The following is a 25,407-nucleotide window of genomic DNA, read 5'->3' as shown; positions in this document are numbered from 1 at the left end:
ATTTAGAACACGTGTGAGATCTCTATAGCACAATTGTGAACTACCGATACAGGAAGTGATTGAAAATAGCGCCGAACAGGTAATTTTTTTCTTTTAAAAAACGTCGATCCGGCCAACTACCGGATACTGAAGGGAGATAATACTATCAATTATATCAATAATTTTAAAAATGTAACTTAGATAAAAAATAATACATGCGCTTAATAAAAGTGGTACTTATAAGTACCGTCAGTAGATAAATTATACTAGCCTCTGTCACAGAAGGCCCCTTGAAAACCCCTGATACAACTAAAACATTCCCCAGTTGTTCTGTTACATGTTGAGTCGGTACAGTTGGTTGAGCAGTTGTAGCGACAGTTCTCACCATAATGGTGTATATCACAGTCTAAAGAATATACGAAAACAACATGTAATGTTGTGTTGCAATGTACAAAACGTGTGAATAGTTTAAAATATTTTATTTTAGAGTAAATAATTGGTCAGCTTCATTACAGTAGGCGAAAAACATCAATACTAACTTTTTTTTTTAATTAACAAAAAAGAAATTTGAACCATGAGTTCTACTGAGTATCTTCAAATACAGAAATTCAAAATAATATGTAAAGCTTAGATTTTGCTAATTATAATCAATCTCTGTAAAATGATAAACTTGGTTTTGGGCGAGGAAATGTGGCTAACAAAACTGTATAATTAAATCGGTTTTAGCCCTTAAATTCCCGATCTACGTGGTTTCTCTGTTTTCTTACATCATAATTTTGTATCAGTTGCCTCTTTTTCGGAATACATATTAAATCAACCCTAAGTTACGGAAATTCAGAAGATGATTCAAGGGAAGGGACATTTTTTTTAAATGGAAAAGTACGTGCATGGTTGCAGGGCTAAAATTGTTAGGATACTTCCCTTATCACCCAGAGAGTTTATTTAAAACAGAAAGTGTAGGCTACTCACCCTCATCACAAAAGTCCCCCTGTTTCCCAGGAACACAGCTGTTACATGTACCATCAACGTTGTTACACAGTTGCTTTGTACAATTGGTGCTGCATCTTTGTGTACAGTTCTGTCCATAATATGTGGCGGCACAGTCTGATGGTGTATATGTGAGTTTATTTATAAATACGGTGAGATCTTTTCTTACTTCTCGTAAGATTTAAAGTTTTAGTTTTAAAGTACTTTAAAACTAAAACTTGTTCATTATTGCAAACGTTGTAGACAATGTTACAATTTATATTGGTGTTTCTTAGAGCTCGCCTATAAATGACGTCACACTCGTAGTGACGGTGTGTGATGAGGGGGGGGGGGGAGCATTCAGATGGCATGACGTCACACTTTTGTTTTATAAAAAAATAGCAATGTTAGAAAACTGTTATTTCAAGTTTTAGAAATTGTTTTAATAAATTGTAATAGGAATTGATTAAAATACTCTATGATGACAGAGTTTAAACAAGATTTTGGAAAAATATCGATATTTTAAGAAAATTTCAACTGCAATCTTGAGGGGGGTTGTAGGCTGCTGGGTGACGTCATTTTAGATTTTAGGGGGGTCTGGCTTTTTGTGAATAAGTGTGACGGAGGGGAGGGGGGGGGGGGTTAAACATCGTCAAAAATCATGACGACATTTATGGATGACCCCTAATATTTATATAGACTTTGATTATATATTGGTTGTATTATTTACTATAATATGAATGTTTCTAGTTAGATGCTGATATTTATAACGCATTAAATCATTTGTAAAAACAGGATAATATGGTTGTGGTAATATATTTTAAGTAGTATAAAGCTAAATCAAAATTTCCAGATATTAAGCTAAATCATTGTGTTTTTTTTTTTATTATGCACATTATATTTATATATTAATAGTTCCAATGTAAAATATTTTGCCAATCACTAAAGTGTAGTTCTGAATTTAATTGCACGTACAAGTTAAGTTCATGATTATGTAAAATATCTCATAAGGCAAGCATAAGTCTGTAACATCGTGTGAAATTCATATAGTTTGAATAGGTTGCAAAAATATAAACTCCTATATATATATTATATTTTTTATTATTTAAAATGAATATGCATGTCAGAGGAAAACATCCTACTTACAGTAAGCGTCACGTGCTCTTTGAGAAAAAAATAATATCCATTATATGTGTTTGATAGGCATCATTCATACATCGATCGCCAAGGGTGAAAATGTTTCTAACTTCATGTGCTGTTTACTGCGGTGACTGACGTTAAGATCAGCTCAAGCGTAAATGTGTGTAACAGATTATTCATAACGAGCAGACCCGCAACGTATCATACGCCGCTATTTTGTTGTTTTATTTTCACCTTTGCAGTAATTCATTATTTGTTAATTCGACAGTATCAATGCTGCCACTGAAAATATCAGTAGGTCGGTAAGGTCGATAACCCCCCCCCCCCCACCCTCATTTTCCCCTACCAAACCCTACACTACACCCCCCCCCCCCCCACGTGAAAGCAGCCTTCTCTAAGTTACCTCACATAAGTTTAAAATCGTTTCAAACTAAATTATCTGCCCCTAATAGCCGTCACTAAACCCGGCTCTACGATTGTAAACATTTAGCGTGAACCACAGCTCACCAGTCCATGTGGGGGTGGTGGGGATATGCCTATAGAGAAAGAGAGGGGGCTGCTAGGCGCGCTTACAGCTTGGTGTTTTCTATGGTCTCCAAGAAGAGAATTATATATATACGAGCCTACCCGCGGCGTATCATACACCGCTATTTAGTTGTTTTATTTTCTAATTTTCTAGTAATTTATAATTTGTGAATTCGACAGTACCAATGCTGCCGAGTCCGCTGGAGATGTGTGGTTGCAGCCCTTTGCTCCCCAGGGGCCACAAAGGAGTGATGATGATGATGAATGCTGCCACTGAAAATATTTGCTTTAAAACACTATCAGTAGCTCGTTAAGGACGATAACCCCCCCCCCCCCGCGAAAGCAGCCTCCTCTTAGTTACCTCCCCTGGGTTTAAAATAGTTTCAAACTAAATTATCTGCCCCTAATAGCCGTCACTAAACCCGGCTCTATGATTGTAAACATTTAGCGTGAACCACAGCTCACCAGACCATTAGGAGGTGTGGGTGGTAGGATGTGCCTAGAGAGGAAGAGAGGGGGCGGCTAGTCGCGCTTACATCTTGTTGTTTTCTAAAGTCTCCAAGAAGAGAATCATATATATAGATATATATTCATGTGCTATGTATTCTTCTTTACGGAAGATTTAAAAAAAAGTACTTACAACCTAACATTTAGTAGCGTTGGTTACCCAGCAGCATCAATTCTATTGCTGGTGGAATTTAAGGTGTCTAATATCAAGGATTTCATGAAAACTTTCACGGCAAATAATAAACCAATTATAAACTACAGACTAAGAGTCAATAGCCTATCCTATACCATTTTACGCCTTTGTTTGTCACTCTAAACACAAACAAAAACATACGCAGACACATGTAAGTGAGAGAAAAAAAACGAGGACTACAACAAGTTGACTTCTAAACTTTTTAAGTTACTATTGGTGTTTCTCACCTTGGTCACAGAAACGCCCTCTTTTCCCAGGAATACAGCTGTTGCAGGTACCATCAACGTTGTTACACAGTTGGCTTGTACAGTTGGTGCTGCATCTGTGTGCACAGTTCTGACCGTGATATGTCGCTGCACAGTCTGATTGTAGTTAGTAGATTGTTGTACAATTAATATCAACATACTATGTTTTTCATCGATTTAATTAATTAGACAAACAATACGAAATTTAAAACCGTCAACACTACTTTCTTTTAAATATACATTAATACAATTTAAAAGTCTTCTATTACTTTTTAGAATGGCATACAGTGTAAAAGATAGTACTGCATCCGTTTTGTAAAAGAGATAAAAAAAGGAGTGTGTATGATTAAGATTTAAACTGAAACAATATAAAGAAGAAAACAACTGTTTCTAGTAAGGTATACCAAGGTTTGGTTGTGTTGCGAGAAAACATGTTTACCATTTGCCCCAAACAGTAACAATAGCGAAAATAATTAAATATTACCTAAACAACTTACCCTGGTCACAAAACCTTCCCTTTTTCCCAGGAATACAGCTGTTACAGGTACCATCAACGTTGTTACACAGTTGGTTTGTACAATTGGTGCTACATCTTTGTGCACAGTTCTGACCGTGATATGTTGCTTCACAGTCTGATTGTAGTTAGTAGATTGTTGTACAATTAATATCTACATACTATGTTTTTCAACGATTTAATTAATTAACCCATATCATCCCAAGGTCTCAAATTTTTATAATTTTTTGATATGGTTTAGCTTTTGGGCACTGAATGAAGGAATGACTATGGATTTTTTTTTTAAATCAATACTTTTTTAAATATCGATTTTTTTAAAAAAACGTCCCATAAATGGGACGCTAGTAACGAACGGCCCCATGTACATTTATTGAAAAATAAAATCATTTTTCACGAAATATGGCTAATCACGCGAAAATTAAGCTGTGTACTGATTTTGTATTGTTAGACCAATGATTTAATTGTTTAGGACAGCTAAAAATACTGATAATGATCAATTGGGTTAGCCATACCATGGTCTAAAATGCAGAAATTATGTTCAAAAGTCTAGTTTTCTTTCAATCTAGCATCCATCAAAGTGAACAACACTTGGAAATAAGTAAAGCTGTGACTAGTACATCTAATTATACACACATGATCACAAATATTGTTATTATTCATCGAAACTGTAATATAATTAAATATAAATAATTGATTTTTTTGGGGGGGCGTACTTGAAATTTTCAGGGGTGGGGACTTAAATTTCAGGGGAAGGGTGGACATTGGTGTAATAGATTGGGATTTGTGAGGTCAGGGGAACTCACTCTTCTTGTATTAGTTATATTTATAATGTTGTTATTGAGTGATGTCCCTTGTATTTATCTATTGTTACTTCCTGTTCCGGTCTTCCATCATGTAGCCGAAGGCCCAATAAAATGTATATACAAACAGCATGGCTTCTCGTCAGTGTGTTATAATAGAACCACTCCAATCTACCTCAACTGGCGACGAAGATAAATGATCCACTAGAAAGAGCACCTAATTACTCAAAAAGAGGTTTGCTAGAGCATATTGGCTAAGTATTTCTAGAATAATGGCGCTGTATGGCCAAATAAAAGAATTTGATCATAGGGCCTCAACAATTTAGGCTACTAAAGGACTTATGCGCACCAGCTAGTCTAACTACCAAGAGCTTTAACGAGCTGAGCAAATTGCTAACAGACCACCATGCGCCTGTACCATCAAAGTTTCTATGTAGAGCTAGATTTGACGGTAGGACTCGTCAACCAAACGAGTCAATATCAGAATATGTTGCTGCTTTACGTCACTTAAGTAGATTCTGTGAATTAGGAGACACGCTGTCTGACAGACTATGTGAAAAGTTTGTGACAGGTGTAAACAGCCCTGATGTTCAAAGAAAGTTGCTGCTCGAGTCAGATCTAACATTAGAAAAAGCAATACAACTTGCGACTTCATTCCAGCAGTCATCCGATGCGGCGAGATCTCTAGCACCCTCAGAGATCCATGCAGTAAACAGCAGGTTAGTCAACAAACACCAACCCCATCAGAGCATTCCAACTTATGCTAAACAGCCTGCACGTTCAAATCCTAGATCTAAATCTAATAATAATTATCAAAAATGTCATCGATGCAAAGGTCCCCATGCATCTCATCGGTGCAAGTTCAAGTCTGCAACTTGTTATAAGTGCAGTAAGCAAGGTCACATTGCCAAGGCCTGCTTTGCAAAGTCTTCGTCTGTTGCTAAATCTAGCCAGTCAAGACAGTACCGCAACCAAAGGCAGCACTATGTTAACTCTCACCAAGACTACCTAACCCAACCAATGAACCACTCTACCTGTTAAAATGCTCAAACTGATTTGCAGCCGGATTTCAACCTATTCTCTGTGAAATCAATAAGTCATGCTCCCTTCAATGTACTAGTTTATATCAACGGTAAGAGCATCAGCTTCCAACTTGACACTGGAGCATCTCTAACAGTCATCACAAAGAAGGACTTTGACGCTGTCACAGGAGGATCAGTGCCTCTACAACCATGTCACAGGTGTCTAACAACATACACTGGTGACAATGTTCCGGTAATAGGAGAGTGTATGGTTCATGTAAGTTATAATGGTCAAAGTGTTAAACTTCCTCTTCTTGTGGTTGAAGGAAATGGACCACCATTACTAGGTAGGAACTGGTTAGTTGATCTTAAGTTAAATTGGGAGAGTATATGTTCATTGAACAATGCAAGAGAATCTAGTCTTACTTCAATAGATAAAGTTATATCTGAAAATGAAAGTGTTTTTGGTAATCCTGGATTACTAAATGATAGAACAGTGAAGATAAGCATTAAAGGCACAAATCCAAGATACTGCAAAGCTAGAGTTCCACCTTATGCAATGAGGAATAAAATTGAAAATGAGCTAAGTAGATTGGAATCTAATGGCATCATAAAGAAGGTAGACTATTCCGATTGGGCAACGCCCATTGTGCCAGTGTTAAAGAAGGATGGTTCTGTAAGAATTTGTGGAGACTACAAAGCCACACTGAATAAGCAAATAGAGCTAAATAGGTACCCTATTCCTAACATTGAGGAAATTTCTTTGAATTTGGCAGGAGGAGACAAATTCACTGAATTAGACTTTAGTCATGCTTACACTCAACTAGAACTGCATCCAGATTCAAAAGTCTATACGACAATAAACACACATAAAGGACTCTACCAATATGAAAGACTATGTTTTGGCATATCATCCAGCCCTGGAATTTTCCAAGCTGTCATGGACAGTATTTTTAAGGATATTCCAAATGTTTGTGTTTACTTTGACAATGTGTACATAACTGGTAAGAATGACACTGAACATCTTAAAACACTTGATAAAGTCTTGAAAATAGTTGGTGAAAAAGGTTTAAAGATAAACAAAGATAAATGTCAATTCATGCTGGCAGAAATTAGTTTTCTTGGATATATATTAAGCAAGCAAGGTCTCAGACCTCAACCTGAGAAAACAAAAGCCATTAAAGAAGCACCCAAACCTGAAAATACCCAACAACTAAGAGCTTTTTTGGGCTTGATAAATTACTATGCAAAGTTCATAGGGAATCTGTCTGGTAAACTATCACCACTGTACAAGCTGCTACAGAAAAATGCAACTTGGCACTGGGGTAAACAACAAAAAGCTGCTTTTAATACAGCAAAAGAAGCTTTGTCTTCTGACACCTTACTAACTCACTATGACCCAGGGAAAAGACTTATATTAACATGTGATGCTTCACCTGATGGTGTAGGAGCAGTCTTATCCCACATAGATGAAAAGGGTGACAGACCCATTGCTTTTGCCAGTAGATCTTTGAACCAGGCTGAGAAAAATTATTCTCAGTTGGATAGGGAAGGCTTAGGCATCATTTTTGGTGTTAAGAAATTTCATAAGTTTCTGTTTGGTAGGAAGTTCACCATCTTTACAGATCATAAACCATTGCTAGGTTTATTTGGAGAAAACAAAACCCTACCTGAGCATGCCTCACCAGGAATTCAAAGATGGGCTATCACACTAGCTGCATACAATTATGAATTGAAATACAAACCTGGATCTGAGAATAGTGCAGATAGTCTTAGTAGATTACCTTTAAAAAACCAAAGCCTTAGCTATGTACCAGAAGATGTATTTGTTCTCTTCACTATCATGGATAACTCCAATATAAATGTGAATGATATTAAAAGAGAAACACAAAAAGATGAGTGCTTAATAAAAGTATATGAGTACTGTAAAAATGGTTGGCCTGAAGAGTCTGTGAATGATGACTTAAGGCCATATAAAGTAAGAAAAATGGAATTAAGTCTAAAAGATGGAGAAGATGCAGTCCATTATCAGTCAGAGTTACCTAAACAAAGTACTTGTAACTTAATAAATGATTATGGTGATATGGCAATTTCAAATGCTTTAAATAAGAAGGAATGTGATCATCAAACAACTTTGCTAACATCATTAGCACTTACAGAAACTAAAAGGGTAACATCAAAAGAAAAGAAAAAAGATTTTTGCCATTTAATACACCCACTTCAAATACTGGATCACAGTTGCAAAGTGATATGGTCCAGGACATTACTTTTAAACAGTATTTTTGGTTACCAGGAAAGCACTATCAGATTACCTGAGAAAATTGATCAATCAAAGAAATCTGTCAGTTAAGGATCTGAATAATAGCATAATACTTTCAGATGCCAATTCAAAAATAGTTCCATTAAATCATGACAAGACATCAATTGAAAGAGAATTGGATTTAATGATAATGTGTATCTGAGAAATTATGGGAGAAAGGAAAAATGGATACCAGGTCAAATTGTTCAATGTACAGGACCTGTGTCTTATAAAGTAAAAACAAATGATGGACTTATTGTCCGTAGACATGCAGACCAGTTAAAAATAACTTGTGCAGATAATAAGTGTGAATCTATCAATCCCACCAAATCTGATCAGTTCACACCAACTCAGTTTGTTCCACAACCAAGTTCTGTTGATATGAGTGAACCAAGTTGTCTAGAGTCAGAAAATGTAAATTCTGGAGTTAATGATTTAAATCCTAGACCTCCTGAGATAGAGAATCCAGATGGTCAGAATCTTGAGTCACCAAATCAAAAGCCACTGAGAAGGTCAAGCAGGACAATCAAAGTCCCAAATAAGTTAGACCTATGATTTTAAAGGTCAAAAGGACTTTGACATCATTGTTTTGTATCTTGATTATGTTGTAGCATATTGTGCATTGTTTGTAAGGATGTAATCTACCATAGTGTTCATGTTACAATATAATTGGTGATTATAGGATACTGTCAATTGTTCTATTGAGAGATGTGTTGTGTTTACTAAGGGTAAAGGGATGTAATAGATTGGGATTTGTGAGGTCAGGGGAACTCACTCTTCTTGTATTAGTTATATTTATAATGTTGTTATTGAGTGATGTCCCTTGTATTTATCTATTGTTACTTCCTGTTCCGGTCTTCCATCATGTAGCCGAAGGCCCAATAAAATGTATATACAAACAGCATGGCTTCTCGTCAGTGTGTTATAATAGAACCACTCCAATCTACCTCAATTGGTAAAAGTAAGTTTTGTATATAAATTCCATTTTCTTCTGGGGGCAGAGCCCCCCCCCCCCCCCTCCTCCGAAATGATGCCTGAAAGAAACTCTGCCCTTAGTGAAAAAAGAGTGCAAAAGATGTTCCGGTCCAGTCCCAGATGTCATCCAGCCATCTTCTCTTTTGTTACCCTCGCTATCCCCCCCCCCCAGGCGTACATTAGGACATCAGACATCTTATTTCTAGGGCACGGATCCGTCTCTGGGGGCTTGTATTGAGTGTTCATGGCTCTCATCCATGTATGCACCTCACTATGCGAACAGCTCCCAATCTAACACCAGGAATCTCCTTAAAAAGTTAACAAAGTAAAGCTGGTATCGGTAACCTTTGGAGGGGGATATTATTGGGGCATGACAACTGTACACAGCTAATTCACATTTCTGCTATATGTAGCTTAAGCCCTTTTATATGAAGAGAGTTAACCAACCCCCATGACTGAATCATTTCACCTACATCGTGGCCATTGTTATTATTCTGGTTTGTTATAATTTTAATATCACGCGCTAGTAAATTTACAGCAATACTAAATTAGTTTGTATTCAATGGTATTAAATACTTCAGTAAGTGAAGTAATACTGAAAACTTAAAAATAAAATGTAATTTTTTCAATATTTGCAATTTTCTAATAAAATAATATATAAGAAAATATAGCTCAAGGTCATAATTAAATATCTATAAATACTACTTAACACCCCAAAGTCAACAGTTAACAAAGTCAACAATTGTTTCACCATAAATAACCATTTAACATAAATATTTGCATCTGTGTTTCACGCTAGTGTCCAATAAATGTGACGTTTGTGTAACAATCTGCATAAATATAGGTCAAGGTCATAATTAAATATCTATACATACTACTTAACACCCCAAATTCAGCAGTTAACAAGGTCAACAATTGTTTCACCATAAATAACCATTTAACATAAACATTTGCATCTTTGTTTCTCGCTAGTGTCCAATAAATGTGACGTTTGTGTAACAATCTACATGGGGCCATTCGTTGCTAGCGTCCCACTTACGGGACGCTTGTTGTACACTTGATATAACGAAGTAGTAAAAAAAATTGTTATTTTTAAATTTTTATCAGATAGAAATATGGTACTGCTACAAGTTTCAAATGTATTTTGCACTTAAAATGTTAATATTTTAGAAGATATGCTTTATCCTGTGCGCATGTTTTCTTTTTTCCGCCATTTTGACAAGTCCTGCAAATCCGGCACTATAACATTTTTCAAAATTAATTTTTTTCACAAAACACACACAAATTCAATAGTTTAGCCATTTTCAAATACAATGAAACATAATTTGTGTTTTAACTAGTATTTAATAAATTTTAGCAATTTTTTTACCAAGCGTCCCATAAGTGGGACGCTAGCAGAATATGGGTTAAACAATACGAAATTTAAAACCGTCAACACTACTTCCTTTTAAATATACATTAATACAATTTAAAAGTCTTCTATTACTTTTTAAAATGGCATACATTGTAATAGCTAGTACTGCATCCGTTTTGTAAAAGAGATAAAAAAGGAATGTGTATGATTAAGATTTAAACTGAAAAATTATAAAGAAGAAAACAACTGTTTCTAGTAAAGTATACCAAGGTTTGTTTGTGTTGCGAGAAAACATAATTTACCATTTGCCACAAACAGTATCAATGGCGAAAATAATTAAATATTACCTAAACAACTTACCCTGGTCACAAAACCTTCCCTTTTTCCCAGGAATACAGCTGTTACAGGTACCATCAACGTTGTTACACAGTTGGCTTGTACAGTTGGTGCTACATCTTTGTGCACAGTTCTGGCCGTAATATGTCGCTTCACAGTCTAATTGTAGTTAGTAGATTGTTGTACAATTAACATCAACATACTATGTTTTGCAACGATTAAATTAATTAGACTGTACGAAATTTAAAACCGTCAACACTACTTTCTTTTAAATATACATTAATACAATTTAAACGTCTTCTATTACTTTTTAAAATGGCATACAGTGTAATAGAAAGCGCTGCATCCGTTTTGTAAAAGAGATAAAAAGGAATGTGTATGATTAAGATTTAAACTGAAACATTATAAAGAGGAAAACAACTGTTTCTAGTAAGGTATACCAAGGTTTGTTTGTGTTGCGAGAAAACATAATTTACCATTTGCCACAAACAGTATCAATGGCGAAAATAATTAAATATTACCTAAACAACTTACCCTGGTCACAAAACCTCCCCTTTCTCCCAGGAATACAGCTGTTACAGGTACCATCAACGTTGTTACACAGTTGGCTTGTACAGTTGGTGCTACATCTTTGTGCACAGTTCTGGCCGTAATATGTAGCGGTACAGTCTGACAGTGTTCAGTACATAATAATTTACACTATTTGCAAATAACGGTATTTTATAAAGGTTTTATATATAGAGATATCAGAAGTAAATACATTTACATTTAGTTAAAATACTATACGACAACATATATAATAATTACGTACATTACAAAACAGTAAACAAAAATTCATATATTTTAAGTACTAAAAGAAGTTTACCATTGCAACAGAAATAGCAAACTCTATATTGGCATCTTAGATTTATTTTACCCTCGATGTTTGTACAATTTTGATAACTAATCACTGTTGATCACATTTTTTTGTTTATATAAGACCCTGTTACAAATTTTTATTAACATGAACATGTTTGTTGATATATTAGTTGTCCTCACCTTGATCACACAGCGCCCCTTGTTTCCCATTATAACAGTTGTAACAGTTACCATTGACGTTATTACAGAGCTGTTCTCTGCAGTTAGAGCTACATTTCTGTGTACAGTTTAAGCCGTAATATGTGGCATCACATGCTGTTAGACATCAAAAATCTACATTGAGATACCGAAAGGTCACATTGTATTTTAATTAATACAGCTACTGTTAGAACAATTTTTTAGTGTCTGTGTATTTATACATATATGTTACAATATCAATGAACGTTTGCCAAGTGTCACTCTGCGGTAGCTTGTCTATGTTTATTGTATATGCTCAATCGTTCTTACTCGAACATTTTCTGTCGATTCTAAAAATTAATATTTAGGCGAGCACTGAAATGAACAATTTGATTTCTGGAAATACCACACGCGCATGTATATGGTTATCCATCGGTCCAATAGAAGAGATCAAAACGACAGTATACGGCATACATGATTAAAGTCGATGATAGTTGCATGACTATTGGTGATATGTTTTACCTGACAGGTTTTTCGATAAGCATATTATTCCCCCCGATGACGGAAACAAGTTAAAAGATAAACCATTATCTCGTTCACAAAACGTCCCTTTGTACCCAGATACACAGCTGCTACAAGTACCATTGACATTGTTACATTGTTGGTTCAGACACGTGCTGCTGTACGTCTGCGTACAGTTCTGGCCGTACCGTGAGGAACTACTAGCTAAAAGGTCTACAGATATCAGCTTCTTGCTAGAAAGTATGTTTAAGTTGACTCTCTATCAATGATTAATATGTTTTTTGTTATCTCAGTTGTCTTTCTTTTAAATTAAGAATACTAGGTTTTCTAAAATAATTGAATCCAATTCAGGAATCACTTACTCACCATGGACTATAGAAACAAACTATAGAAATTCTTGGAATGGGTAAAATGTGTGGTGATTTTATGCCTGGTTAATTTAGTAAACAATGAAGATCACCTCAGATGTTCATGTAACTCCCGATAAACGGGTCACTGATAACAATGCCAAGGCTAACTACCCTTCAGTTGATAAAAACAGAGAAGTATAAGTTAATAAAACACACATCAGATCAAATTTAGGCAGCAGTGAGACAACCAATGAAAATATATTTGTTTGATGAAGGAAAAGCAAAAGAAAATACATCTTGACCCTTAATTGAACTTAAAACGCTACTAAATCTCTTATGAAATACATAAAACATAAGCGTGCAGCTCGTACTTTTCATACAACAGATCGATGTCAAATAAACATTGTATAACGCTGAAAGTAGCTATTGCATTCTGGATACTAAAGATAGCCCAAGTTAATATTATAGCACATATACAATGGAAAGGCAATAACGCAATTCAAAATACCTAATGATCTACATTGGCCAATTTTCAGACAAATTAAAAGAAAAAAACTATTAAAAACCTATCAACAGTTTCCAATAGAGACCGACCCACGAAGTCAAAGATTTTAATTTCGCAGATGATCTCCTCCTCGTATGGCCAAACCAACAATAGACACAGAGCAAAATATGTGCAGTACTTGAAGGAGTAGTAAACAATTGTCCAAAAGAACAAAAAAATGATAAGAAAAAAACAGCTACAAAAGAAATATACATACAATTTAAAAGAAATCAGAAGAAATACGCCGATTATTTTTTTTAAATGTGGTTTCAGCGAAAATGTTCAGATTAAAACCATCAACGACAAAATAAATGATTTTAACTTACTATAAACTGTACGTAATTGTAATAATTGAAAACAGGCACAAAGTTCTAAGTTTTTGACAAAAAATGTGATGTCAAATTTACTAGTCGGAAAGGGACCTTGAGGCATAACTTTGCAAAAAATAACCAATCTATTTAAAAAGCAACGTATGTTTCATTGTATTTGAAAAATAGACTATTGTATTTTTGCGTACAATTCTGACAATGTGTATAAAATGAATGATATTTTTACTTTCTCGTATACGAAGTATAGAAGAAGGAGTGTAATTGTACAATAAATAGAAATCGAAATGTTCAAATGGAGATTTCAATAAATTGCGATGTTTTACACGTCCCTGAGTGGGAAAATAAGTTTGTTAATTGTTTCTGTATGTCTGTATGGGGAGCCGGACGTTTTCCCGAAAGACACTTGCCCGAATGCGACAAATGCCCGAATGCCGTTTGCCCGAAGGCCGATTTCCCGAATGGACACTTGCCCGAATGCGACAAATGCCCGAATGGACACTTGCCCGAATGCGACAAATGCCCGAATGGACACTTGCCCGAATGGGACAAATGCCCGAATGGACACTTGCCCGAATGCGACAAATGCCCGAATGCCACTTGCCCGAAGGCCGTTTGCCCGAAAAATGTTAATATTAGATAATAAATAATATTTCCAAATAGACATTCTTTAATCAGTTTAAGTTTGAATTTTGATTATAAACACAATTATAAACAAAGTTGTTTATATTTTTAAATATTGCTTTTATTGTTTTTTTTCAAAACTGAAAAAGTGCTGTAAGAAAAACTTTGTTCTTTAATAAATGTAAGGTGATGTTGGCGGCGGTGTTCTAACATTCTTTTGATGTTTGTTTTGAACAACTTGCTTAGCCGACGTGTTGCGGTGGTTATATAGCTTTTATGACACGGCGTAGGCGGCGCGGCGTCTCGCAACACTGAACAGAGGCGCGTTTGTTTGTTTATCTTGTTGTGCTTAACTTGTGTGGTGATCATTTAAAAAAAGAATGAGGCGAGGTCTAGGTGGCGAATTTAAAAACTAAACATTTGATCACCATTTAATGCACCTTGTTAAGACAATGTGTTGAAGCGATTACTTAATAAAGAAAGCAAAACGAATTTTAAAATCCGGAGATGAATGAAAATTGTATTTTTTTCTAATTTCATATATGGAAGAGAAAGTATGTTTCTACACTTTTTAAATACCAAATACAAATTAATTTAAATTATCTGAGTGGTAATATATAATTTTTTTTTTCACTTTTGTTTTACTTAGATGTGTTTTGTTTACCAACATTTTAAATTTAAATTGATTATGAATGATTATTTAGTAATATATAATGTTAACATTTTTCGGCCAAACGGCCTTCGGGCAAGTGGCATTCGGGCATTTGTCGCATTCGGGCAAGTGTCCATTCGGGCATATGTCCCATTCGGGCAAGTGTCCATTCAGGCATTTGTCGCATTCTGGCAAGTGTCCATTCGGGCATTTTTTTGTCGCATTCGGGCAAGTGTCCATTCGGGCGTTTGTCGCATTCGGGCAAGTGTCCATTCGGGCATTTGTCGCATTCGGGCAAGTGTCCATTCGGGAAATCGGCCTTCGGGCAAACGGCATTCGGGCAAGTGTCTTTCGGGAATTTGTCGTAGACCCGTCTGTATGTATGTGTGTCTGCGCTTCTATCTTTTTGTCAATGAACACGATAACTTTATTACCGTTTTAGTTATGATAACGAATAATATTAAATTTGAAGTTCTGTTTTAACTTTTGAACAATTTCCAGTAGCTGGAATTAGTTTTTAACCCTAGTTCAGTTTCTCAAGCGAATAAATTGATTACCTTTTTTCGGTAAACAAACAAAAGTTCATATGTTAGTATAACAATGAACGCATGTTTTCATAAAAGTATAAAGTATTTCCTGTTTCTGGAAGTGATACTTTAGTCTATTTCTGCGTAAAACACTACGTGCTTTTCTTATTAAATAAACATGGAGTGATCTCCCCTAAACTTTCACGAATATTCTTATATAAAACAACAGGGGAAGGCAACTTGGGATACAGACACGATTTTTAATCCTTTTTTAATTACTTAAACTTTATAAGATAGAACAGAATTTCATACAAAAAAGACTTGCTCACCAAGTGAACGCAAAACAAAATATGTATAATAGTGCGGAAAATTATTAGTACTCTATAAATTCACATGCGTTTTTTTTTTTGATAAATCGGAAATAGCGAAAATTTCGACTCAAGGAGGTGTAAAGCGTTGAGATTTTCAAAAATCTCGATTTGCTTTGTACTTCATATATACGAGATAGTAAAAATATTTCATAAAAACGTTTTAATAACAAGCTATTATGTAAAAATGCACTAAAAAGGAGAAAATAAATTATACACTACAATTTTAATAACTATAAAGGAAAGCGTGAGTCACTTTAGTATCTATTGGATAAAAGTAAAAGTAAAGTTTCCCTTTCAAACCTGACGGTCTATGGGGCAAGTGAAGTAGAGTTCACTTGTTTCTATTGGATACCTTTACTTATATTTAGGCAGAGATCCACGCTTTTTTTATAGTTATTGAAATAGTAATGTATAATTTATTTTCTCCTTTCTAGTGCATGATTACATAAAAGCTTGCTATTATAAAGTTTTTTATGAATTTTTTTAGTACTTTACATGTGTTATTTACACTAGAGTTGCATGACTTAAAACCATTGCGCACCTATTGAACGTGATGACGCGTGTCTAATAGTGCGGAATATTTTAATGAGACAGCCTACTAATTTGGTCAAATTTTTTATTAATTCATAAAAAAAAATGTATCAGGCAACTAAATAAGTCAAATAGAATGTCATGTTACATTGTGTTCATGTCTTGACCCACGTGCCAACGTTGGAACAAATCTGTCAGATAGAAGTGTCCGAAATTTCGCTCGGGAATTTCGATCTAGACAGACTGACGACTGACGACAGACAGAGGAAGTGAGTTAAATAAAAGCTTGTAAAAACGTATTAAAAACTAGGTTGGCATTTTTGTTGGCAGAAATGGATTAACGGCATTTTAATTCATGTCTACGGAGAAAATGTCTTTGAAATAGGAGATATTTGACATACGATCAATGTTACGGAACCAGGTGAACCCATATCTTGAGATACCACTCTACAGCGCTATTTCATAAAACATCACTTAGGTTAACGGATTGTTTGAGATTCAGTAACAGGCATAAGCTATCACCCTAAGACTGATGCTACATGATAATCGGCAGTTACTAATTTAGAAAAAAAAATACATTTACTATTCTCGTATAACGCTACATATAATGACTCTTACCTTCTGCACATCCGTCACCTTCATAACCTGTAGGACAACCAGACCGACATCCACCTGTAGCTACAAAACAAGTCTCAGTTGGGTTGTTACAGTTGCAGGTATTGGCACATTCAAGTCCAAATGTCTTACTTGTACAGTAATATTCTAGAAAATTCAATGCATAAAATCTCAGTTGGTTTACGCGAAATATTTTTTTTTCACATTAGAAAGCTAACACGTACTACACATGTTCAAAACAAACAAAAAACAAAAACATAAAACAAATTAATATTATTAAAAATAAAAACACGTTTACTGCCCCTTCCCCGATCCCAAACAAAAACAGGACGTATTCGGGAATAAGAAGTTTTGAGATATTTCGTCAGTCTCACACTTACTCATCAGGTATAAATGTTGGTAAATTCATACTAATACGAATTGTGAAATGTCTATTTGGCCTATAAAATAGTAGCCTCAGTTTGTGGTCTCAGAACCACACTGTCACATAATTATTTTTGTTAGTTGATACTTACCGCCATATGTCTCCACCTCACACAGTGTTAGAATGCCTCCAACACTTATAATAACATAAGAAACGGGTGTTGATGATGTAGCTGTGGTAACATTGTAAACGAGGACGTCGTTCTTAGAACTTGTATCCTTAAAAGTGAATATCTGTCTATTAGCTGAACTATAGCTTGTCAAGTTGAACCCTTTGAGCCGTTCTTGGTTACTATCTGTTATAAAACAAATACATCCGAGGTTAGTAGCTTTTTTGTGTAATGTAAACATTTTTTGTACATCACTGCTTTATATAATAATAATAATAATAATATGTAACATTAAATTCATCATACCTCTATTATAAATCACATATCTGTTGATGAGTCGTGGCTGTGTAAAATTGACCATCCAAGAACCAGCTGAGTTTGATTCAGTGTGACTGCACGAGTTTCCATTATAAAAGTCAGTGTTTGTATTCCCATCTACAGCTTTTGTTGAATAAAATGTTCCTTTATAATCAGAGTAGTTACTTGACTGCCAGGTGGGTTGTTTTAGAGCCAGATTGCGACCTTAAATATGCACATGTAATGTAACAAGTGTTTATAAGTTGTCACATTTGACTATAATTAGATTTGAAGGGCAGGGCGTCAGGACCATGTGGACTTGAAACTCGTAATGAATAGGGGTGATAACTGATTTAAAACATGTGTACGGTATTGCTCAGGATTCTTAAACCAAACTAAACAGGTCATTATTCATGGTATCTATATGTGTAATGTAAAGGACCTGATCCTGGTGTGGGTACTATGACAAAGAGATGTTTTATTTTATATTTATTTTACCTTTTTCTTCGAAAGGAGACGCAGTCTCGAAGAGAGAATTTTAAAAAATCATTTTTTCTCGCAATTTCCATACTGGACAATTGCGATTATTAACTAGTCATTTCTGGATGTGTGTCCGCAGCTTTAAGTCGTATCTAAGTCGTATCTCCTCTTCAACGAAGCAATATCGAGGACTAGTTCCAAAAGCAAATATGTTAAGCAAGTTCAGAGGATGATTGTGGGCCAAAAAAATTCCCGGAATTCCTTCCTAGATTTCACGGAAAAGCCAAAAAACCTCGAAACAAAATGCAGTTTTTGGCCCATATCTCGGCAACCAGTCCTCTTAGCGACTTGAAACATTTACCAATCGATTCCTGCCATAATTTAGAACAATATTGCCGAAGAAAGTTTTCAAAAATATCCTTCCGTTCGGTCACACATTTTTTTTTAAAAATTACATTATACATAATACACTACAGTACTATAGAACAATATAGAGAGCGCGACACTAAATACTCCCTACACGTCCGCCATTTTTTTTAAAATCTCGTTAATAAATATTTTTTCTATTTTGTTTTGAATTATTAAAACTACTTGTGTTGCTTTATTTATTTGCTGAATATATGATTTATCTCGATTTAAAATTGTTATGGATAACATAAGGAAATTGCGCTTAAATTGTCACTAGACTTTTGATTAACTTGTTTTCTCCATTTACTTTAACCCGACTCAATAAAAATGAGCAACTTTTGTGATATGTTATGAGATCAGTGGGGGTAGGGGGGGGGTGGGGTCATGAAGTGTACTAAACGTTTCACATTAATTAAATAAACCAGGTAAAACTGTTGTTTTTTGTTTAAGCATTTCTGATTTAATGTAAGTATTGTGCAAGTTTAATAGTTGGTTTCTTTTAAATGTGTAAGCATTTGTACATACAATGTAAGCCGCATATTTCAACATGGAACCGACCCCCCCCCCCCCTGTCCACCGCTTGCACAAGTCTAGTTATGTTGCGCATGCTTTTAATTTATTCACATGTATATCGTCAAAGAAATTAAAGTTCCCTTTTCGAGCCTGATGTTCCAGTGGGTAATTGGAGTAGGGTTCTCTTGTGTCTCTGTTACATGTCTTTATTTCCCCCAACGTTTGATGAGTACCCATTAGAGCTGGGTGTACTCAGATACATTCTGCTGCTGACTTAGCACAGATTCGAATTCGAGACTATCAGATTAGCATTCCAGCACCCTACCACTAGGCCACGCCGTCTCTTACAGTTCTATAAAAACGATCATTTAAACAGATGTAAAGTGTACTCTAGGAAAACGAGTGGAATATAGCTGAGGGTTTTAGCTTGTTTATAATAATCTTTATACAAACAGTAATTGGCGGCGCAAGATCTCACATTATTTTGGTGGTTGGTTTTTTTTTTAAATCATGTGTTATTCTGTTTAAATTTAAATATGACCATAATATGGATATCAACTAAACATTCAGATACATCTGAAATAACCGTCTAGATAACCAAGTAAATTTCATACTAAGAAGAATCCAAGAAACTTAAATGTGTGGTGTTTGGTAATGTTGGTACTTGTTGAACTAAATTAAGCAAGCAAATCTTTACCTCCACTTATATAAACAGAGCAAACATTTTTATTTGCTTTAAAGTCGACGAGAACTTGTGAGGACGTAATATTGTTAGAACAGAAGATATCAGTGACTTGAGCATATACTCTAATGGGTGTCTGACCAGCGCAGGCAACGATAGATCCACTGCTGCTTTTTAAATTAACTTGGATATTTTGAGGCGAGTCTGAAAGATACATTAATTTTGACAATACAGTATTTTATAGACAAGTAAATGTGAAGGTACACAGCCTATCGAACATATCCACATAAAGTAAAGTTTGGTTTTGATATAAGTAACATTAACTATCAATAAAGTTGAAATACCAATAGATTGATTATGATTTTAGATAAATTTACCCAAACAGAAACCTATGGACTAACTAATAAACACTGAACTCAACAAACTTGGTGTGACCTACTTAGGTCTAGTCATGTTCCATTCTTAGTTTGACATTGTATAGTACCTTATATGGATTGATGGTGCAACTACCGGGGTTTTTCCACTGTCTTATTAAGGGTGTCTAGGACCCAGAAATTTTCCATCAAGATCTGATTGATTAATTCTGATCAGATGACCATCCCAACCAATGGCTACATGAGTTGAGGATAACCTCCCCTGTTGCATAAGTCTTTAACTGGATTGCACACACGCAACACGAGGCAGTCTACCTTGATCAAACGGTCTATTAAGACCAGGCCGTCCATTTTGTCCGGCAATAGATTCTGACCATTTGAACGTGAGAGAACTTAAGTCCTGAGTGTGCTATGCTTTCTTAAGCTGTTTTAGTATTCTAGCATAATATTACTTGTCGCCAAGTGATTCTTGAAGCTATAGCAGTGTTGTGTGACCTGTGGCTATTTTTATACAGTGTTAAAATCTGTGATAGTATTTTTTCTTACGCTTTGTAAGTTGGGTTTTGTTATTTTCTAAATTAAATATTTTATCTCGTTTAACCTAGTGTTCTGCCACAACTGTGTTCGCTTATTAAAGGTTGTATGCAGATTGAATGAGTTGTTAACTTCAATAGTATCACTAGTTTTCCCTAGACATCGAGATCGAGCCCTAGTGTGTTGTTTAGTTAGTGTTCATTCATTTAGGCTTTAAGTCATTTGCATATAACCCCGAAAAAAGAATCCGGGGACGTTCACCATCTATCTGGCTGGTAGATAGGTAAACGTTACATTGGCACAACAAAGATATCCAAACATTATAGCAATAATAATACTTTTTATGTTAAAAAGTAATTTAGTTTGTCAAGAGTATTATTTTTTTTTTGCTTAATTCATTATTTTCTCATTTTCAATACATAATATAAAACATTTTTATTGTTGTTTTATTTTCTAGGTTTTAATAATTCTTTCTTAATTTAAGAATATATATATTTATATATATATATATATATATATATATACATATATATATATATATATATATATATATATATATATATAGAGAGAGAGAGAGAGAGAGAGAGAGAGAGAGAGAGAGAGAGAGAGAGAGAAAGAGCGATACTATTTTTTAAAATGAATATTGTATAGTTTCATATATTTGTTTCGTTTTACTTTGACCTTTTTCTTACAAATACATTTTTACATTTGACTAACCAGCTCCATTCAGGACAACCCTCAGCCACGTAACTTCATAAGAAATATCCCACGACACGTTAAATGTTTGCACACTTGCACACGTCGCGTCATTGCCATCTGTTAATATGGTGTTTGATGTTGTCGTTCCTGTCTGCACTGTTGTCAGGTCCTCTGTTTGATAATAAAAATGTAGTTACATTGTTGGAATTTAATTTCATCTGAATAAAAAACGTTTTTGTAAATAACTTTACTACTCACGATATTGACATAGAGGACCAAACCATCCTCTGTCACATGTAGACCCTCCTGTACACTTTCCTTTAACATCACATTGGTTGTTGACACAGTGACATTTGAACTGACAGCTGGAGCCAAACCAATCAGCGTCACACACTAAAAACATCAAATCTTATAATTTTTTAAAAATCTCTGGCTTTTTCTGTTGTAATTCATGTCTGAAATAGTTGTATTTATTGTCTTTTTCACAACTAGCTTCGTCCTGTATTCGTTTCCCTTCTCTCTCTCTATTCTTAACATTCGGACGAGTTTTGTCGAGACGTATCACTTCTTATTACCTTATTACATTATCTTTTCTGCTGTGTTTATCACAATCATTTAAATTCTGCCTAAATGCTATTTAAGTAAAATATTGTAAACAAATATTGTTATAGTAGGCCAATTTGACTAAGGCCTTAGTGCCTACTATTGTAATAGTTATAAAACAAGTTTTATTGTTTTTGTATTTTCGTTCCGCAACTGTCTCTTTATCCTCTATTATCTTTAAAGTTTCATTTCTTTATTCCAATCAATAATTTGTTAAACTTTTTTATAAAACAAACTGTATCTATTTTGAAGAAAATGTATGTTCTTGTTTTATTATCTTTTTAAATGACATAATTTTGTTTTTCATAATTTTTATTTTAAAGATTAAACATTGTTTAGTGGTCCGCGTGGTCGAGTCGGTAAAACTCATGGCTGCTAAACCGAAATGTATCGTGTTCGAACCCTCGTGCAGATGAGGTTCGTTAGTGTGTTCTTGGTTGGCAAATCCAAAAAGAAAAGCAGGCAGAAATCAGAGCCATTTGCCTCAATGGCGCACAACCAGTTGACACATATACTTAATTGTGCTGGAGGGGATCCCTTCCAACACTAAAATTAAAAATGAAGAACAATTGATTAAGGTAGCGTAAAGTTTATAATGTATTTCGTTCTAGTAATTTTTTTTTATGTAACCATGTATAGATACAATATCTATCTTCTATCTGTATATGTAATTCTCTTCTTGTAGACCATAGAAAACACCAAGCTGTAAGCGCGCCTAGCAGTCCACTCTCTTCCTCTCTAGGCACATCGATACCACCCCTATCCCCACATGCTCTGGTGAGCTGTGGTTCACGCTAAATGTTTACAATCGTATTAGGGGCAGATAATTTAGTTTGAAATGATTTTAAACTTAGGGGAGGTAACTAAGAGGAGGCTGCTTTCACGAAGGGGGGGAGGGGGGTAAGGGGTTATGGGTAAGGAGGGTGGGGGTAGTATCGTCCTTAACGACCTACTGATAGTGTTTTAAAGCAAATATTTTCAGTGGCAGCATTGGTACTGTCGAATTCACAAATTATGAATTACTGAAAAGTAGAAAATAAAACAACGAAATAGCTGAGTATGATATGCCGCGGGTCGGCTCGTATATATAATTCTCTACATGGGGACTAAACGAGACGCCACCACGTAAAGGCTTATCAGTTCCTACCCGCTCTCTTGGCATATCGCTACCACCCCCACCCCACCAATCTGGTGAGTTGTGGTTCAACCCGAATGTTTACAATGTGACGACTGTTAGGGGCAAATACTTTTGCTTTTAAACAATTTTAAACCAAGTTCTCCTGGATTATTTCATTGTCGTCTGTAAACTGACGTCACAGACAACCGCTTTTACGGAGGGGGGGGGGGGTGGAGGGTGGAAAGAAGAGGGAAGAGAGGATAATGTCGAATTCACAAACTACGAATTACTGAAAAGTAGCAAATAAAACAACTAATTAGCGGCGTATGCTTACGGTGCGGGTCAGCTCGTAATTATTAGTAAAAGAAACACATAACCCATCCGTTTTCTTTAGTTAGCGTTTTTGTCTTGTAATTTTCTTTCGTTTTGACTTTTGTAAAATAATTAGGTATAACATATTCATATGTATATTTTGTCTAGTGCACATAGATGCACGGGTTCTATTTGTGTAATCATACAATTTAACACTTGGATATCAAATTCAACAAAATGATTTGGTACAGTCACCATAATACAATAGCTAATTGTGAGCAGAAATTAAAGGAGATATGTAACTATTTACTAAAGATAATTATGGTATATTTTTTGCTAGGGTCAAACAGTGGACGACCACTTCAAATAGACTGCATAATATTAAAATGGTAGTATGTATGCGAAAAAGTTGCTAGCAGTTTTTCTTTCAGACATTTTTCTCCGTGGGAAGGGGGGGGGTACCCCCGAAGAGATGCCTGGAAGAAACTCTGGTGTCTAGAATTAGTGTGTCAGGTCAGAAAATGTGTTAGTTCACTTTATTATGTTCTAGTAAATATATCTAGGGAATTGGCACATATTATAAATGCAGGGGAGAAATATATTCGTTCTCGCTAACTCGACTTACAAGTAATAAATAATGTGATTACGGTATAGCCTCTCTAAACAGGGCTATTAGATTTATCAGCACCTGAACCAACAATAGCGACACACTAAGTGGGCAACCTTGCAATCCGGTAAACAGAGTAGGAGTCCGGGTTGCTTCATCATATGTCGATGTTTTCGTATCATGTTGGTAATAGCATATGTCAAGGAGTTATCTTATTTATTTTTATCTCATTTCTGATACGTGCAAATCTTTTATTCAATTATCACAAGTAAAAAATTTCAATTACAAATCTTGTCCAGACGATACAACTAAACCAACGTATCGAACAATTGATCTATCTGTGTATGAGAATTTAACTATTCACTCGAACAAGTGATCTATCTGTGTATGAGAATTTAACTATTCACTCGAACAATTGATCTATCTGTGTATGAGAATTTAACTATTCACTCGTATATAGAATTTATAATTAAATTGAAAATAAAAATCACATACCTCCTCTCGAAATATTTACTGTACTGAGAAATAACAATGCTGAGAGAAATATCGTGCAATCCATTCCTTTAACATATAAAGAAGGAAATATTAGTATATAAAAACACATAAACAGGTATATTGGTCTAAAAAATTCTTAGTTTTTAAAGTGTTGTTACTCAAGCAGTGCAAATTATAAAGCGTTAGACAAATACAAGAGCAACGAGTGAGGTTTCCCAAATGTCCGCACATAGCTAATTTAATATACATTAAAACGTGTCGAGGACATTACCCCTAGCCCCGCCCCCATCCGTAGTAGACGAGCCATCACACGCCCTGGCTATTAACCACCTTGGGCTTTACCTGCCGGTAAGATTTACCCTTTTTACAATACACCTAATCATTTTAATTACTTTCTTATCCCACTCCCAATCTGTAACCGTATCCTGAACAATTGTCCATATCCATAGTCCTATCATTTAGCGAGGCTAACGCACAAGGGGTAACTAAAAGGGTGGTAAATAGAGTGGTAAAAATGTGAAGAAGGTGAAAAAGAGCAAATACATTTATACATTAATAAACATGTAATAATACTTAAACCCAGCATTATTATTAACTTGAAGAGCAGGATTATCTTTTTTTTTTTTAAATTAGATCCTATGTAGATATTCATACCTAAATAACAGTTTATAATTACATATACTTACCCTATCAATAGATAAATGTAATAATTATTTTAAAAACAAAATAAATTTCACTTAGTAAGCTACTATATCATACTATTCGTTGAACACCGTGTAAAAACAAGTTGTCGAAATCCAG

The 25,407-nt window shown here is 34.9% G+C and overlaps 1 protein-coding gene across 1 annotated transcript; it reads right to left on the bottom strand.

The window, feature by feature from the left end:
* Positions 1 to 245: 245 nt before the first annotated feature.
* LOC131953940 (multiple epidermal growth factor-like domains protein 10) lies at positions 246 to 25,407 on the bottom strand. Its single transcript, XM_059317403.1, has 15 exons — positions 25,293 to 25,407; positions 24,607 to 24,672; positions 21,731 to 21,865; positions 21,491 to 21,643; positions 19,881 to 20,069; positions 17,792 to 18,007; positions 17,468 to 17,671; positions 16,956 to 17,099; positions 11,894 to 12,028; positions 11,390 to 11,524; positions 10,880 to 11,014; positions 4,053 to 4,187; positions 3,538 to 3,672; positions 949 to 1,083; positions 246 to 385 (listed from the first exon to the last, which is right to left on the bottom strand). The coding sequence occupies exons 2-15, from the start codon at positions 24,668 to 24,670 to the stop codon at positions 246 to 248; spliced, it is 2,055 nt and encodes a 684-aa protein (XP_059173386.1). The 5' UTR covers positions 24,671 to 24,672; positions 25,293 to 25,407.

This window comes from Physella acuta, unplaced genomic scaffold (genome assembly GCF_028476545.2).
Source record: "Physella acuta isolate Inbredline_101_S28 unplaced genomic scaffold, ASM2847654v3 ptg000966l, whole genome shotgun sequence".
Classification (NCBI taxonomy): Eukaryota; Metazoa; Mollusca; class Gastropoda; family Physidae; genus Physella; species Physella acuta.
Note: the sequence above shows the minus strand (reverse complement) of the source record. Positions and strands in the feature narration are given on the sequence as shown.

What these genes read in the sequence shown, in the direction of transcription:
- LOC131953940 (XM_059317403.1), bottom strand. Translation starts at nt 24,670, where the DNA reads ATGGATTGCACGATATTTCTCTCAGCATTGTTATTTCTCAGTACAGTA. An exon ending in AGTAAATATTTCGAGAGGAG is followed by an intron (nt 21,866 to 24,606) that starts GTATGTGATTTT and finishes TGATGTTTTTAG; the next exon opens with TGTGTGACGCTGATTGGTTT. An exon ending in GGGAAGGTTTTGTGACCAGG is followed by an intron (nt 4,188 to 10,879) that starts GTAAGTTGTTTA and finishes AACTACAATCAG; the next exon opens with ACTGTGAAGCAACATATCAC.